The sequence below is a fragment of the Rhinoraja longicauda genome, chromosome 8 (genome assembly GCF_053455715.1).
Source record: "Rhinoraja longicauda isolate Sanriku21f chromosome 8, sRhiLon1.1, whole genome shotgun sequence".
In the NCBI taxonomy this organism is placed as follows: Eukaryota; Metazoa; Chordata; class Chondrichthyes; order Rajiformes; family Arhynchobatidae; genus Rhinoraja; species Rhinoraja longicauda.
Window position 1 is genome coordinate 71,930,935 of NC_135960.1, and position 16,790 is coordinate 71,947,724.

At 44.8% G+C, this 16,790-nt stretch overlaps 2 protein-coding genes across 2 annotated transcripts; both read left to right on the forward strand.

The window, feature by feature from the left end:
- LOC144596097 (gamma-crystallin M2-like) lies at positions 1–2,491 on the forward strand. Its single transcript, XM_078404261.1, has 2 exons — positions 1–99; positions 2,216–2,491. The coding sequence occupies exons 1-2, from the start codon at positions 1–3 to the stop codon at positions 2,489–2,491; spliced, it is 375 nt and encodes a 124-aa protein (XP_078260387.1).
- Positions 2,492–10,420: 7,929 nt separating this feature from the next.
- Positions 10,421–12,916, forward strand: LOC144596098 (gamma-crystallin M2-like). Its single transcript, XM_078404262.1, has 2 exons — positions 10,421–10,519; positions 12,641–12,916. Exons 1-2 carry the CDS (start codon positions 10,421–10,423, stop codon positions 12,914–12,916), a joined length of 375 nt encoding a protein of 124 aa, XP_078260388.1.
- The last annotated feature ends 3,874 nt before the right edge of the window (positions 12,917–16,790 follow it).

Here is a 16,790-nt window from a genome sequence, read left to right on the forward strand (position 1 = left end):
ATGGGGTACCAGTATGTCCTGAACAGGGGGGAGTATCCTGACTACCAGCGCTGGATGGGATTCAACGACAACATCAGGTCCTGCCGCACCTACCCTCAGGTGAGTGGAAGACACGTAAACCTTAATGTACTGTAACTCCGTTGTGTTGGGACCTGTTAACAATGTTCTTTCTTGGAGATTAATCTCCATCACTAAACTATTTTTTATAAGTTAAGGTTTTTATTGTTCTTCCTTTTTTCTGTCGTTCGTGACTTTAATCTTCCTGCTTTATGCTATTTCAAATTTTGGTGTAAGTTTGAAATGAAGCATGAAACAGCAGGCTTCACTAAAACACTTCTCGCTTCTTAGCTGGAGCTTCTCTTCTGAAGAAGGGTCTCGACCCGAAACATCACCCATTCCTTCTCTCCAGAGATGCTGCCTGACCTGCTGAGTTACTCCAGCTTTTTGGGTCTATCTTCGGTTTAAACCAGTTCCCTCCTACACACTTCTCTTTAAACGTTGCACAAGTGTTTATTGCATTCATGTGGAGTTTTCACATTTGGGGCAGATTTAACTGGCATTTCCCTTGGCATGGACAGTACTGGGTGGGTTTGTACTCTTGTCATGGACATGCAGAGCTGCAAATATTGTCCTACAAATCCTATTTTGGAAGGGCTTTTAGAATTAGCAAGTGTTGAAATTATTTGAAATTATTATGCCATCTAACCCTTGTGCCATTCTGCTTGGAACTAAATCAAAGCTTCTATTCACTAAATATATTGAATCTAAATAGCAGATTCCCCCCGATTCCCAAGATAATATTGGAATACAGGTCCTTCCCAGGTAATGGATGCCTGATTTATGTGCAGCCCCTCTACATTGATGTGTATAGGTGTGTTGAGGAGTGTTACAATGCACAACACAGCATAGAAACATAGAAAATAGGTGCCGGAGAAGGCCATTCGGCCTTTCGAGCCAACACTGCCATTCAATGTGACCATGACTGATAATAGACAATAGACAATAGACAATAGGTGCAGGAGGAGGCCATTCGGCCCTTCGAGCCAGCACCGCCATTCAATGTGATCATGGCTGATCATTCTCAATCAGTTCCCCGTTCCTGCCTTCTCCCCATACCCCCTGACTCCGCTATCCTTAAGAGCTCTATCTAGCTCTCTCTTGAATGCATTCAGAGAATTGGCCTCCACTGCCTTCTGAGGCAAAGAATTCCAGATTCACAACTCTCTGACTGAAAAAGTTTTTCCTCATCTCAGTTCTAAATGGCCTACCCTTTATTCTTAAACTGTGGCCCCTTGTTCTGGCCTCCCCCAACATTGGGAACATGTTTCCTGCCTCTAGCGTGCCCAACCCCTTAATAATCTTATACGTTTCGATAAGATCTCCTCTCAAATTCCTTCTAAATTCCAGTGTATACAAGCCTAGTCGCTCCAGTCTTTCCCGTTCCTGCTTTCTCCCCCTATCCCTTGGCCCTAAGATCTATATCTATCACTCTCTCGAAAACATCAGGATACAACTCAGTGTTGTTGAGAGAACTGGGATGGATCTGCAGACAGTGGCTGGGCAACAAAGCTTCTTCCACTTGCTGGAAATTTGGTTGACACCAATATCCTGAAGGTTGAATTAAACACCCTAGTTGCCCTTGGTTGGCCTATGTTTCCTTTAAATATATTACCTGCTCCATCACCGATGTGAACTGGTTGCATTGAGATTGCTCCCGGTCGAAACATGAGAGGATCTGTAATGATTGATCCTTTAAAGCTCGAAGAAGTCATCTCTTTCTATATTCGGTTTGGGATGCCTTTCGCCATTCCCAGGTTCGGCAATGAAAGCTTCCACTTCCTTCTGAAAGCTCGCCAAAGCATTTCAAATATCTGGACAATACAACCTGAGAACCATTAATAGTGTTCTAGTTGTAATCTTACTGATAATCTACGCACCTTCGAGAAAACAATAACGGTTTACAACATTTCCAAATTCCTTTCAATTTTATCTTAGAGGTTTTGCGTTTAATGAATGAATAATAATCCACTGTCAAATGCAACTTAGCTTCTATCTCCATTGATGTATCATTATTCTGGATTGTCCACTTATTGAATGCTCCTGGGCTTAGATCTCACCTGCAACTGTAATAACCTAACGGGAGATAGATACAATCACGAGCATAAATAAAAATCCTTTTTGCCGAATGCTTTGATTTGTTGCCTTTCCATTCCAGTACCGAGGGAGCAACTACAAGATGAAGATTTACGAGAGGCCTGACTTTGGAGGGCAGATGATGGAATTCATGGACGACTGTCCCTCCGTCTACGATCGTTTCCGTAACCGTGACATCCACTCCTGTCACGTGATGGATGGTTACTGGACCTTGTATGAACAGCCCAACTACAGAGGCCGACAGTACTTCATGAGACCCGGAGAGTACAGGAAATACAATGACTGGGGCGGCTACAACTCCACCATCGGGTCCTTCAGGCGCATGAGGGACTTCTAGATTGTTGCCCGAAAATATGAATTTGTCATGTTGAAGTATTTCTGAAACACAAATAAAATGCTACTCACTTGATTTTATTTTGGTAATCGCCTCATTGATAACTCGATTTCCATGAAAAGTGGTGGGAATGATAATCCTAATAGGAAGTTGCATATCCTGCCAGATCGATGATGCATTTCCTAGCCCCCCTCCATCCCCTCCCCTCCATTTCAATGGTCGCATTGGTCACGGGTGTCCAATGAAATCTGAATTACACTTCTCAGAGGGGAGTACTATTAGTTTAGTATAGTTTATTATTGTCACGTGAACCGAGGTACATTGGCAAGTTTTTAGTTTGTGTGCTACCCAGTCACAATACCCAGTCACACACTACCCAGTCACACACTACCCACACACTACACAGTCACACTCACTACCCACACTCTACACAGTCACTACCCACATACTACCCAGTCACAACTACCCAGTCACACACTACCCACACACTACCCACACACTACACAGTCACACTCACTACCCACACTCTACACAGTCACTACCCACACACTACCCAGTCACAACTACCCAGTCACACACTACCCAGTCACACACTACCCACACACTACCCAGTCACACACTACCCACACACTACCCAGTCACACTACCCACACACTACCCACACACTACCCACACACTACCCACACACTACCCAGTCACACTACCCACACACTACCCAGTCACACTACACACACACTACCCACACACTACCCACACACTACCCAGTCACACACTACCCACGCACTACCCAGTCACACACTGCCCAGTCACACTACCCACACACTACCCACACACTACCCACACACTACCCACACACTACCCACACACTACCCACACACTACCCAGTCACACACTACCCAGTCACACACTACCCACACACTACCCACGCACTACCCAGTCACACACTGCCCAGTCACACTACCCACACACTACCCACACACTACCCACACACTACCCACACACTACCCAGTCACACTACACAGGAAGGATGAGAGCTTAAGAGGGGTGACATTGCCAGGCAGTGGGAGCACTCGGAACAAAACCACCCTGTACATGGACAATGTCGCCATCTTCTACTCAGATCTACGGTCGGTCACAGATTGATCAGCATCTCCGACCAGTTTGAGGTGGATCAGTGAGACAGAGGACGGCAGTCACGGTGGCGCAGCGGTAGAGTTGCCGCCTTACAGCGATTGCAGCGCCGTAGACCCGGGTTCCATCCCGACTACGGGTGCTGTCTGTACGGAGATTGTGCGTTCTCCCCGTGACCTACGTGGGTTTTCTCCGAGATCTTCGGTTTCCTCCGACACTCCAAAGACGTACAGGTTTGTAGGTTAATTGGCTTGGTAAATGTAAACAATGTCCCTAGTGGGTACAAGAGTGTTAATGTGCGGGGATCGCTGTGGCCCGGTGGGCCGAAGGGCCCGTTTCCGCGCTGTATCTCTAAGCTAAACTAAAAGTAAATTGCGTGAAGAGTGAGGCCATGCTCTTTGGCAACTGACCTGACTGATCTTCCATGCCCTTCCTGTCATTGAAGTCAGATTACAGATAGTTCAAAGGTCTCCAATGGGTAGATTGGAGGTCAGGACCGCACTCGGGATGATGGGAGGATGGTTCAGTTGCCTGATGAAAGCTGGGAAGATATTGTCACTGAATCTGGAGATATACGTTTTCAAACTTCTGTACCTCTTGCCTGATGGGAGAAGATGGAGTGACCGTGGTGAGACCGGGGTCCTTGATTATGTTTGCGGCCTTGCTGAGGTAGCGTGAGACGTGGATAGAGTCAGTGGAGGGTCAGGCAGCATCTCTGGAGAGAAGGAATGGGTGACGTTTCAGGTCGAGACCCTTCTTCAGTTGCCAACTGGCACATTCCAGACTGCAGGAGTACGTGCTGAGAGACATCGAAACAGAAAATAGGTGCAGGAGTAGGCCATTTGGCTCTTCGATCCATTCAATATGATCATGGCTGATCATCCAAAATCAATACCTCGTTCCTGCTTTCTCCCCATATCCCTAAACCCCAAGAGCTAAATCTAACTAACTCTTGAAAACATCCAGTGAATTGGCCTCTCTGGGTGAAAAAGTTTTTCCTCATCTCAGTCCTAAATGGCCTACCCCTTATTCTTAAACTGTGACGCATAGTTCTGGACTCTGGTTCTGGACGACTGGTTCTGGACTCCCCCCAACATCGGGAACATTTTCCTGCATCTACCCTGTCCAATCCTCTAAGAATTTTAAATGTTTCTATAAGATCCCCTCTCATCCTTGTAAATTCCACACTGAAGTTCGGTGCAGCCGACTTGAAGTGGGAGAGGACATTGTTGCTGGACTTTGAGGGGCTCACTGCTGGGGACACCCACCAACAAGGGAAATTGTATCGCTCCAGAGCTCCACATGCTACATGTTTAAAAAAGGGAATTGCTAACACTGCTGTGTGTAACACGAGCAATATTAAATATAATGACACCAGAAATGTATTAACATTTTTGCACGGTTTTGGTTTTCCACATTTCTTTTGCAAAATAAACTATTTTTGAAATAAACAATTGTCCATTTCTTATTTCCACCCCAAATATGCATAGTTGAACCATTTAGGGACATCTATTATCATACTAACTTAGCCACTGCCACGCCTGGAAGAAAACATAGAAAACATAGAAAATAGGTGCAGGAGGAGGCCATTTGGCCCTTCGAGCCAGCACCGCCATTCATTGTGATCATGTATGATCATCCACAATCAGTAACCAGTGCCTGCCTTCTCCCCATGTCCCTTGATTCCACTAGCCCCTAGAGCTCTCTCTAATACGTGTCACAGGTCTCCAAGTAATAAGCTTGTTGTTCACTTGACAATGCACTAGATAATCCAACCAGCCCATCAGGAGAGCATGGAAAACAATGGATTATCTACAATCGTAGGCCTGGTGTCTATGTTCCATAGAGTCATAGTGTATAGGAGAATGGGAAATTGCCCATGTTGCCCAAGTTGTCTTTCTGGGCTAGTCCGGGCCTATTGGCTACTGTCTAATCCCATTTGCCTGTATTTGGCCATTATGCCTCTGAACCCTTCCTTTCCAGAAATGTGTCCAAATATTTGTTGAAAGTCATAATTTTGTCCACTACTGTAACCTCCTGTGGCACGTCATTCCAGATGTGGGCAACATCTGGGCAACCCCCAGAGTGGAAAAGCTCCCCGATATCTCTCTTAAATCTCTCCCCCCTCTCACACAAAGCCCATTCACTCTAGTTTTAGAATCCTCGACTGTGAAAAAGGCAGATTCCAATTCATCCATGCTCCTCATATTTTTGTCTATATTTGAGTAAGGTCTTGCCTCAACCTCTTTCACTCTTATAAAGTACTAGTCTATCCAACTTCTTCCTGTAACTGAAGCCCAGTAACATCCCGGTGAAAATTTTCTGCACCCTTTCCAACTTAATGACAACCGTCTTACAGTTGGGTGTCCAAAACCGCACACAATTTCACTCCAATTAAAGGATTAAAAGACGTTCTTTTAGGAAAGAGATGGGGAGAAATTTCTGTAGTCAGAGGGTGGTGAATCTGTGGAATTCATTGCCACAGAAGGCTGTGGAGGTCAAGTCAGTGGACATTTTTAAGGCAGAGATAGATAGATTCTTGATTAGTACAAGTGTCAGCAGTTATGGGGAGAAGGCGGGAGAAAGGGGTTAGGAGGAAGAGATAGATCAGCCATGATTGAATGGCGGAGTAGACTTGATGGGCCGAATGGCCTTATTCTACTCCTATTCCTTATGACCTTATGACTTATGGCAACACAAAGATCGGGTAAGACAATCAAGACTTTATTAAAGAGTGTCAATTACAGTGATCACTGAGAGTATTCCCATAACAAACATCCATCTGCTCCTTATATCCACAATTTTCCTTTGATGTGTTGTTTACTGTAGCAGTTACTTAAACATGTTGCCTTCTTCCGAATGGACTTATAACAATTATAATTCATACACATCCAAAAGACAGGTCAATAAATGCACCGCAATTCCACATAAATTAGAGAACACGCAGATTGACCAAAATTTGTCATTGTGATCTCTGGACTTTGTCTCTGGAACTGCCACACCACAATCCTGAGAACTAGGGTTGCCAACTGTCCCTTATTAGATGGGACATACCGTATTTTGGGATAAATTGGTTTGTCCCGTATGGGACCCTTGTCCCATATTAGGCCCGGACAGCGCAGTAGGCCCGAACACTGTAGGCCCAGACACTGTAGGCCCGGACACTGTAGGCCCAGATACTGTAGGCCCGGACACTGTAGGCCCGGACAATGTAGGCCCCGACACTGTAGGCCCGGACACTGTAGGCCCGGACACTGTAGGCCCAGACACTGTAGGCCCGGACACTGTAGGCCCGGACACTGTAGGCCCGGACACTGTAGGCCCGGACACTGTAGGCCTGAACACTGTAGGCCCAGACACTGTAGGCCCGGACACTGAAGGCCCGGACACTGTCTTTGAAATCCAGGACAAAGTCATATTTCATCTTCTGTAAAAAGGATCAGCAATAAAAATGTGTTAATAATAGAAACATAGACATAGAAACATAGAAAATAGGTGCAGGAGTAGGCCATTCGGCCCTTCGAGCCTGCACGGCCATTCAATTTGATCATGGCTGATCCAACTCAGTATCCCGTACCTGCCTTCTCTCCATACCCCCTGATCCCTTTAGCCACAAGGGCCACATCTAACTCCCTCTTAAATATAGCCAATGAACTGGCCTCAACTACCTTCTGTGGCAGAGAATTCCACAGATTCACCACTCTCTCTGTGAAGAAATACTTTCTCATCTCGGTCCTAAAAGACTTCCCCCTTATCCTTGGAAACATAGAAACATAGAAAATAGGTGCAGGAGTAGGCCATTCGGCCCTTCCAGCCTGCACCGCCATTCAATATGATCATGGCTGATCATCCAGCTCAGTAACCTGTACCTGCCTTCTCTCCATACCCCCTGATCCCTTTAGCAAAAAGGGCCAAATCTAACTCCCTCTTAAATATAGCCAATGAACTGGCCTCAACTACCTTCTGTGGCAGAGAATTCCACAGACTCACCACTCTCTGTGTGAAGAAATGTTTTCTCATCTCGGTCCTAAAAGACTTCCCCCTTATCCTTAAGCTGTGACCCCTGGTTCTGGACTCCCCCAACATCGGGAACAGTCTTCCCACATCTAGTCTCTCAAACCCCTTAAGAATTTTATATGTTTCTATAAGATCCCCCCTCAGTCGTCTAAATTCCAGCGAGTACAAGCCTAGTCTATCCAGTCTTTCTTCATATGAAAGTCCCGCCATCCCAGGGATCAATCTAGTGAACCTTCTCTGTACTCCCTCTAAGGCAAGAACATCTTTCCTCAGATTAGGAGCCCAAAACTGCACACAATACTCCAGGTGCGGTCTCACCAAGGCCCTGTACAACTGCAGTAGAACCTCCCTGCTCCTAAACTCAAATCCTCTTGCTATGAATGCCAACATACCATTCGCTTTCTTCACTGCCTGCTGCACCTGCATGCTTGCTTTCAATGACTGGTGCACCATGACACCCAGGTCACGTTGCATCTCCCCTTCTCCTAATCGTTCACCATTCAGGTAATACTCTGCTTTCCTGTTCTTGCCGCCAAAGTGGATAACCTCACATTTATCCACATTATATTGCATCTGCCATGCATTTGCCCACTCGCCTAATCTATCCAAGTCACTCTGCAGCCTCCTAGCATCCTCCTCGCAGCTAACACTGCCACCCAGCTTCGTGTCATCCGCAAACTTAGAGATGTTGCATTCAATTCCCTCGTCCAAATCATTAATATACACTGTAAATAACTGGGGTCCCAGCACTGAGCCTTGCGGTACCCCACTAGTCACTGCCTGCCATTCCGAAAAGGACCCGTTTATTCCTACTCTTTGCTTCCTGTCCACCAACCAATTTTCTATCCACCTCAACACTGAACCCTCAATACCGTGTGCTTTAAGTTTGTACACCAATCTCCTATGTGGGACCTTGTCGAAGGCCTTCTGAAAGTCCAGATATAACACATCGACTGGTTCTCCCTTATCCACTCTACTAGTTACATCCTCGAAAAATTCTATAAGATTCGTCAGACATGATTTGCCTTTTGTAAATCCATGCTGACTTTGTCCGATGATTTCACCACTTTCCAAATGTGATGCTATCCCATCTTTAATAACTGACTCTAGCATTTTCCCCACTACCGATGTTAGGCTAACTGGTCTATAATTCCCCGTTTTCTCTCTCCCTCCCTTTTTAAAAAGTGGGGTTACATTAGCTACCCTCCAGTCCTCAGAACTACTCCAGAATCTAAGGAGTTTTGAAAAATTATCACTAATGCATCCACTATTTCTGTGGCTACTTCCTTAAGCACTCTGGGATGCAGCCTATCTGGCCCTAGGGATTTATCTGCCTTTAATCCATTTAATTTACCTAACACCACTTCCCGACTAACCTGGATTTCCCTCAGTTCCTCCATCTCATTAGACCCCCGGTCCCCCGCTATTTCCGGCAGACGGTTTATGTCTTCCTTAGTGAAGACAGAACCAAAGTATATGTTCAATTGGTCTGCCATCTCCTTGTTCCCTATGATCAATTCACTTGTTTCCGACTGCAAGGGACCTACATTTGTCTTAACTAATCTTTTTCTCTTGACATATCTATAAAAGCTTTTGCAGTCAGTTTTTATGTTCCTTGCCAGTTTTCCCTCATAATCTATTTTCCCTTTCCTAATTAAGCCCTTTCTCCTCCTCTGCTGGTCTCTGAATTTCTCCCAGTCCTCTGGTATGCTACTTTTTCTGGCTAATCTGTATGCTGCATCTTTTGTTTTAATACTATCCTTGATTTCCCTTGTTAGCCACGGATGCACTACCTTTCCTGGTTTGTTCTTTTGCCAAAATGGGATGAACACTTGTTGTAGTTCATCCATGCGACCTTTAAATGCCTTCCATTGCATGTCCACCGTCAACCCTTTCAGCATCAATTGCCAGTCTATCTTGGACAATTCACGCCACATACCCTTGACAATTCACGCCTCATACCCTCTGCAGCCATCCTTAAACTATCCTTAAACCATACTTAAACTGTGACCCCTTGTTCTGGACTTCCCCAACATCGGGAACAATCTTCCTGCATCTAGCCTGTCCAACCCCTTAAGAAATTTGTAAGTTTCTATAAGATCCACCCTCAATCTTCTAAATTCCAGCGAGTACAAGCCGAGTCTATCCAATCTTTCTTCATATGAAAGTCCTGCCATCCCAGGAATCAATCTGGTGAACCTTCTCTGTACTCCCTTTATGGCAAGAATGTCTTTCCTCAGATTAGGAGACCAAAACTGTAAGCTATGCTCCAGGTGTGGTCTCACCAATTTGGCCCAGAACATTTAAACAGAGTCAAAGAAGAATGAAAAAGGATCTGAGGTCATCTAAAAACCTGAAATCAGGGGCCTTTGTCTGCCGTGCTAGAAGGTTTTATGTTAACTTTGTCTTTTAGCTGATATATACTACTGAAACCATTAGAATAACAAAGGTATTTCCAACAGTGGCATTTTGGTTCAGCATATAAATACCCTGCTGCATGAGGCAGTGTTGTATACAGGTGGATCTCCAGACTGAAGCTCAAAATGGGAAAGGCAAGGCAGCTCCCCATGTGTTCAGGATTTGCCAATAATGTTTCAACCAGATGAAAAATAATAACTCACCTGTTTAATTTCCCCACAGATCATCTTCTACGAGGACAGGAACTTCCAGGGCCGGCACTATGAGTGCAGCACTGACTGTGCTGATCTGTCTCCTTACTTCAGCCGCTGTAACTCCATCCGTGTGGACAGTGACTGGTGGGTGGCGTACGAGAGACCCAACTACATGGGGTACCAGTATGTCCTGAACAGGGGGGAGTATCCTGACTACCAGCGCTGGATGGGATTCAACGACAACATCAGGTCCTGCCGCAGTTACCCTCAGGTGAGTGGAAGACACATAAACTTTAATGTACTGTAACTCCGTTGTGTTGGGACCTGTTAACAATGTTCTTTCTTGGAGATTAATCTCCATCACTAAACTATTTTTTATATCAAAGTTAAGGTTTTTATTGTTCTTCCTTTTTTCTGTCGTTCGTGACTTTAATCTTCCTGCTTTATGCTATTTCAAATTTTGGTCTAAGTTTGAAATGAAGCATGAAACAGCAGGCTTCACTAAAACACTTCTCGCTTCTTAGCTGGGGCTTCTCTTCTGAAGAAGGGTCTCGACCCGAAACATCACCCATTCCTTCTCTCCAGAGATGCTGCCTGACCTCCTGAGTTACTCCAGCTTTTTGGGTCTATCTTCGGTTTAAACCAGTTCCCTCCTACACACTTCTCTTTAAACGTTGCACAAGTGTTTATTGCATTCATGTGGAGTTTTCACATTTGGGGCAGATTTAACTGGCATTTCCCTTGGCATGGACAGTACTGGGTGGGTTTGTACTCTTGTCATGGACATGCAGAGCTGCAAATATTGTCCTACAAATACTATTTTGTATGGGCTTTTAGAATTAGCAAGTGTTGAAATTATTTGAAATTATTATGCCATCTAACCCTTGTGCCATTCTGCTTGGAACTAAATCAAAGCTTCTATTCACTAAATATATTGAATCTAAATAGCAGATTCCCCCGATTCCCAAGATAATATTGGAATACAGGTCCTTCCCAGGTAATGGATGCCTGATTTATGTGCAGCCCCTCTACATTGATGTGTATAGGTGTGTTGAGGAGTGTTACAATGCACAACACAGCATAGAAACATAGAAAATAGGTGCCGGAGAAGGCCATTCGGCCCTTCGAGCCAACACTGCCATTCAATGTGACCATGACTGATAATAGACAATAGACAATAGACAATAGGTGCAGGAGGAGGCTATTCGGCCCTTTGAGCCAGCACCGCCATTCAATGTGATCATGGCTGATCATTCTCAATCAGTACCCCGTTCCTGCCTTCTCCCCATACCCCCTGACTCCGCTATCCTTAAGAGCTCTATCTAGCTCTCTCTTGAATGCATTCTGAGAATTGGCCTCCACTGCCTTCTGAGGCAAAGAATTCTACAGATTCACAACTCTCTGACTGAAAAAGTTTTTCCTCATTTCAGTTCTAAATGGCCTACCCCTTATTCTTAAACTGTGGCCCCTTGTTCTGGACTCCCCCAACATTGGGTACATGTTTCCTGCCTCTAGCGTGTCCAACCCCTTAATAGTCTTATACGTTTCGATAAGATCTCCTCTCAAATTCCTTCTAAATTCCAGTGTATACAAGCCTAGTCGCTCCAGTCTTTCCCGTTCCTGCTTTCTCCCCCTATCCCTTGGCCCTAAGATCTATATCTATCACTCTCTCGAAAACATCAGGATACAACTCAGTGTTGTTGAGAGAACTGGGATGGATCTGCAGACAGTGGCTGGGCAACAAAGCTTTTTCCACTTGCTGGAAATTTGGTTGACAGCAATATCCTGAAGGTTGAATTAAACACCCTAGTTGCCCTTGGTTGGCCTATGTTTCCTTTAAATATATTACCTGCTCCATCACCGATGTGAACTGGTTGCATTGAGATTGCTCCCGGTCGTAACATGGGAGGATCTGTAATGATTAATCCTTTAAAGCAAGAAGAAGTCATCTCTTTCTATATTCGGTTTGGGATGCCTTTCGCCATTCCCAGGTTCGGCAATGAAAGCTTCCACTTTCTTCTGAAAGCTCGCCAAAGCATTTCAAATATCTGGACAATACAACCTGAGAACCATTAATAGTGTTCTAGTTGTAATCTTACTGATAATCTACGCACCTTCGAGAAAACAATAACGGTTTACAACATTTCCAAATTACTTTCAATTTTATCTTAGAGGTTTTGCGTTTAATGAATGAATAATAATCCACTGTCAAATGCAACTTAGCTTCTATCTCCATTGATGTATTATCATTCTGGATTGTCCACTTATTGAATGCTCTTGGGCTTAGATCTCACCTGCAACTGTAATAAGCTAACGGGAGATAGATACAATCACGAGCATAAATAAAAATCCTTTTTGCCGAATGCTTTGATTTGTTGCCTTTCCATTTCAGTACCGAGGGGGCAACTACAGGATGAAGATTTACGAAAGGCCTGACTTTGGAGGGCAGATGATGGAATTCATGGACGACTGTCCCTCCGTCTACGATCGTTTCCGTTACCGTGACATCCACTCCTGCCAAGTGATGGATGGTTACTGGATCTTCTATGAACAGCCCAACTACAGAGGCCGACAGTACTTCATGAGACCCGGGGAGTACAGGAAATACAATGACTGGGGCGGCTACAACTCCACCATCGGGTCCTTCAGGCGCATGAGGGACTTCTAGATTGTTGCCCGAAAATATGAATTTGTCATGTTGAAGTATTTCTGAAACACAAATAAAATGTTACTCACTTGATTTTATTTTGGTAATTGCCTCATTTATAACTCGAATTCCAGAGTCAGTGGAGGGTCAGGCAGCATCTCTGGAGAGAAGGAATGGGTGACTTTTCAGGTCGAGACCCTTCCTCAGTTGCCAACTGGCACATTCCAGACTGCAGAGTACGTGCTGAGAAACATCGAAACAGAAAATAGGAGTAGGCCATTTGGCTCTTCGATCCATTCAATATGATCATGGCTGATCATCCAAAATCAGTACCTCGTTCCTGCTTTTTCCCCATATCCCTTGATTCCCTTAGCTTCAAGAGCTAAATCTAACTCTCTCTTGAAAACATCCAGTGAATTGGCCTCTCTGGGTGAAAACGTTTTTCCTCATCTCAGTCCTAAATGGCCTACCCCTTATTCTTAAACTGTGACGCATGGTTCTGGACTCTGGTTCTGGACTGCCCCCAACATCGGGAACATTTTTCCTGCATCTACCCTGTCTAATCCTCTAAGAATTTTATATGTTTCAATAAGATTCCTTCTAAATTCCACACTGAAGTTCGGTGCAGCCGACTTGAAGTGGGAGAGGACATTGTTGCTGGACTTTGAGGGGCTCTCTGGTGGGGACACCCACCAACAAGGGAAATTGTATCACTCCAGAGCTCCTACCTGTTTAAAAAAGGGAGTCCCTAACACTGCTGTGTGTAACACGAGCAATATTAAATATAATGACACCAGAAATGTATTAATATTTTTGCACGGTTTTGGTTTTCTACATTTTTTTTGCAAATAAACTATTTTTGAAATAAACAATTGTCCATTTCTTATTTCCACCCCAAATATACATAGTTGAACCATTTAGGGACATCTACTATCATACTAACGTAGCCACTGCCACGCCTGGAAGAAAACATAGAAAACATAGAAAATAGGTGCAGGTGGAGGCCTTTCGGCCCTTCATATATAACCATATAACCATATAACAATTACAGCACGGAAACAGGCCAGTTCGGCCCTTCTAGTCCATGCCGAACACATTGTCCGACCTAGTCCCATCTACCTGCTCTCAGACCATAACCCTCCAATCCCTTCCCATCCATATACCTATCTAATTTACTCTTAAATAATAAAATCGAGCCTGCCTCCACCACTTCCACCGGAAGCTCATTCCATACAGCCACCGCCCTCTGAGTAAAAAAGTTACCCCTTATGTTACCCCTAAACTTTTGTCCCTTAATTCTGAAGTTATGTCCCCTTGTTTGAATCTTCCCCACTCTCAAAGGGAAAAGCTTACCCACGTCAACTCTGTCCGTCCCTCTTAAAATTTTAAAAACCTCTATCAAGTCCCCCCTTAACCTTTTGCGCTCCAAAGAATAAAGACCCAACCTGTTCAATCTCTCTCTGTAGCTTAAGTGCTGAAACCCAGGCAACATTCTAGTAAATCTCCTCTGTACTCTCTCTATTTTGTTGACATCCTTCCTATAATTTGGCGACCAGAACTGCACACCATATTCCAGATTCGGCCTCACCAATGCCTTGTACAATTTTAACATTACGTCCCAACTTCTATATTCGATGCTCTGATTTATAAAGGCAAGCATACCAAACGCCTTCTTCACCACCCTATCCACATGAGATTCCACCTTCAGGGAACAATGCACAGTTATTCCCAGATCCCTCTGTTCCACTGCATTCCTCAATTCCCTACCGTTTACCCTGTACGTCCTATTTTGATTTGTCCTACCAAAATGCAGCACCTCACACTTATCAGCATTAAACTCCATCTGCCATCTTTCAGCCCACCCTTCCAAAAGGCCCAAGTCTCTCTGTAGACTTTGAAAATCTACTTCATTATTAACTACACCACCTATCTTAGTATCATCTGCATACTTACTAATCCAATTTGCCACACCATCATCCAGATCATTGATGTAAATGACAAACAACAGCGGACCCAACACAGATCCTTGGGGTACTCCACTAGACACTGGCCTCCAACCTGACATACAGTTGTCAACCATTACCCTCTGGTATCTCCCATTCAGCCATTGTTGAATCCATCTTGCAACTTCACCATTAATACCCAACGATTTAACCTTCTTAATCAACCTTCCATGTCGGACTTTGTCAAATGCTTTACTGAAGTCCATATAGACAACATCCACAGCCTTGCCCTCATCAATTTCCCTGGTAACCTCTTCAAAAAATTCAAGAAGATTAGTCAAACATGAACTTCCAGGCACAAATCCATGTTGACTGTTCCTAATCAGGCCTTGTTTATCCTTGTTTATCCTTCGAGCCTGTACGCACCGCCATTCATTGTGATCATGGCTGATCATCCACAATCAGTATCCCGTGCCTGCCTTCTCCCCATGTCCCTTGATTCCACTAGCTCCTAGAGCTCTATCTAATACGTGTCACAGGTCTCCAAGTAGTAAGCTTGTTGTTCACTTGACAATGTACTAGATAATCCAACCAGTCCATCAGGAGAGCATGGAAAACTATGGATTATCTACAATCGTAGGCCTGGTGTCTATGTTCCAGATTCGGCAAGATGGCGGCGCGCACAGACGCAGCTTCTCACAGCTCTCCCTTTCGGTGCTTTTTATGTGTGTTATCTGTGTTATGTCTGTTAGTCAATTTTAGTCATGCAAATCAGGCAAATCCTACTTACAACCGCAAGGATCTTCTGATCATAGGATTCCAGTGCAATCGGGACTTTACGAGCGAATTGCTACACCCACGAAATATACCGGAGGAGATAGCCAGGACACCGGGCTCTCCGTGGATAGTTGTCGGCGTGAACAGGCGTCGCTGGCGGAGGAGAAACAGGAAGCAAAAGCGAGGACGCCAGTCCGGTATACTTGCCAAGCTAAAGAGACAGCCACACAAACCATCGCTACCCAGCATGTTTCTCACCAACGCTAGATCCATCATCAACAAAATGGACGAATTAAAACTACAGATATCAGCAAACAAACTCGTGGAGGACTGTTGCATTCTCTTAGTAACAGAGACATGGCTTCATCCACTTATCCCAGACGGAGCCATTGAGCTAGCTGGGCGTACAGCGTTTCGCTGGGACAGAAACATCGACTCCGGTAAGAGCAAGGTGGGGGGGGTTATGCATTTACGTGCACAACAACTGGTGCACTAACATCCAAATCATGGATAGCCATTGTTCTCCTGATCTGGAGTTCCTAACAGTTAAATGCAGGCCTTTTTACATTCCTCGTGAATTTACAGGAGTTATAGTAACAGCAGTCTACATCCCACCGAATGCTAACGCTAGCACAGCTTTAGGCTACCTGCTCGGTGCAATAAACTCACAACAGAGCACATATCCAGAAGCAGCCCACATCATAGCCGGGGACTTCAATCATGCAGACCTAAAGTCAGTTCTCCCGAAACTTGAACAACACATAAGATGTGCTACCAGGGGGAAAAACACACTAGACAAGGTTTATTCAAATATTAAGAAGGGTTTCAGGTCAGCACCACTACCACACCTGGGGCAGTCAGATCACCTGTCCATATTCTTAACTCCAGCATACACCCCACTCAGGAGGAAAGCTCCAGTCACCATAAAGACTGTTAAGACATGGCCTGAAGGAGCTTCCTCGCAGCTGCAGGATTGCTTCGAAAGGACCAACTGGGATATTTTTGAGGATCAGGACTTGGAGGAGTATACATCAACTGTACTTTGCTACATCCAAAACTGTGTTGACAATGTCACCGTCGACAAACGTATCCGGTTGTATCCCAATCAGAAGCCCTGGATGACAAAGGATGTCAGGTCTCTCCTCAAGGACCGTAACACCGTCTTCAGGTCTAGT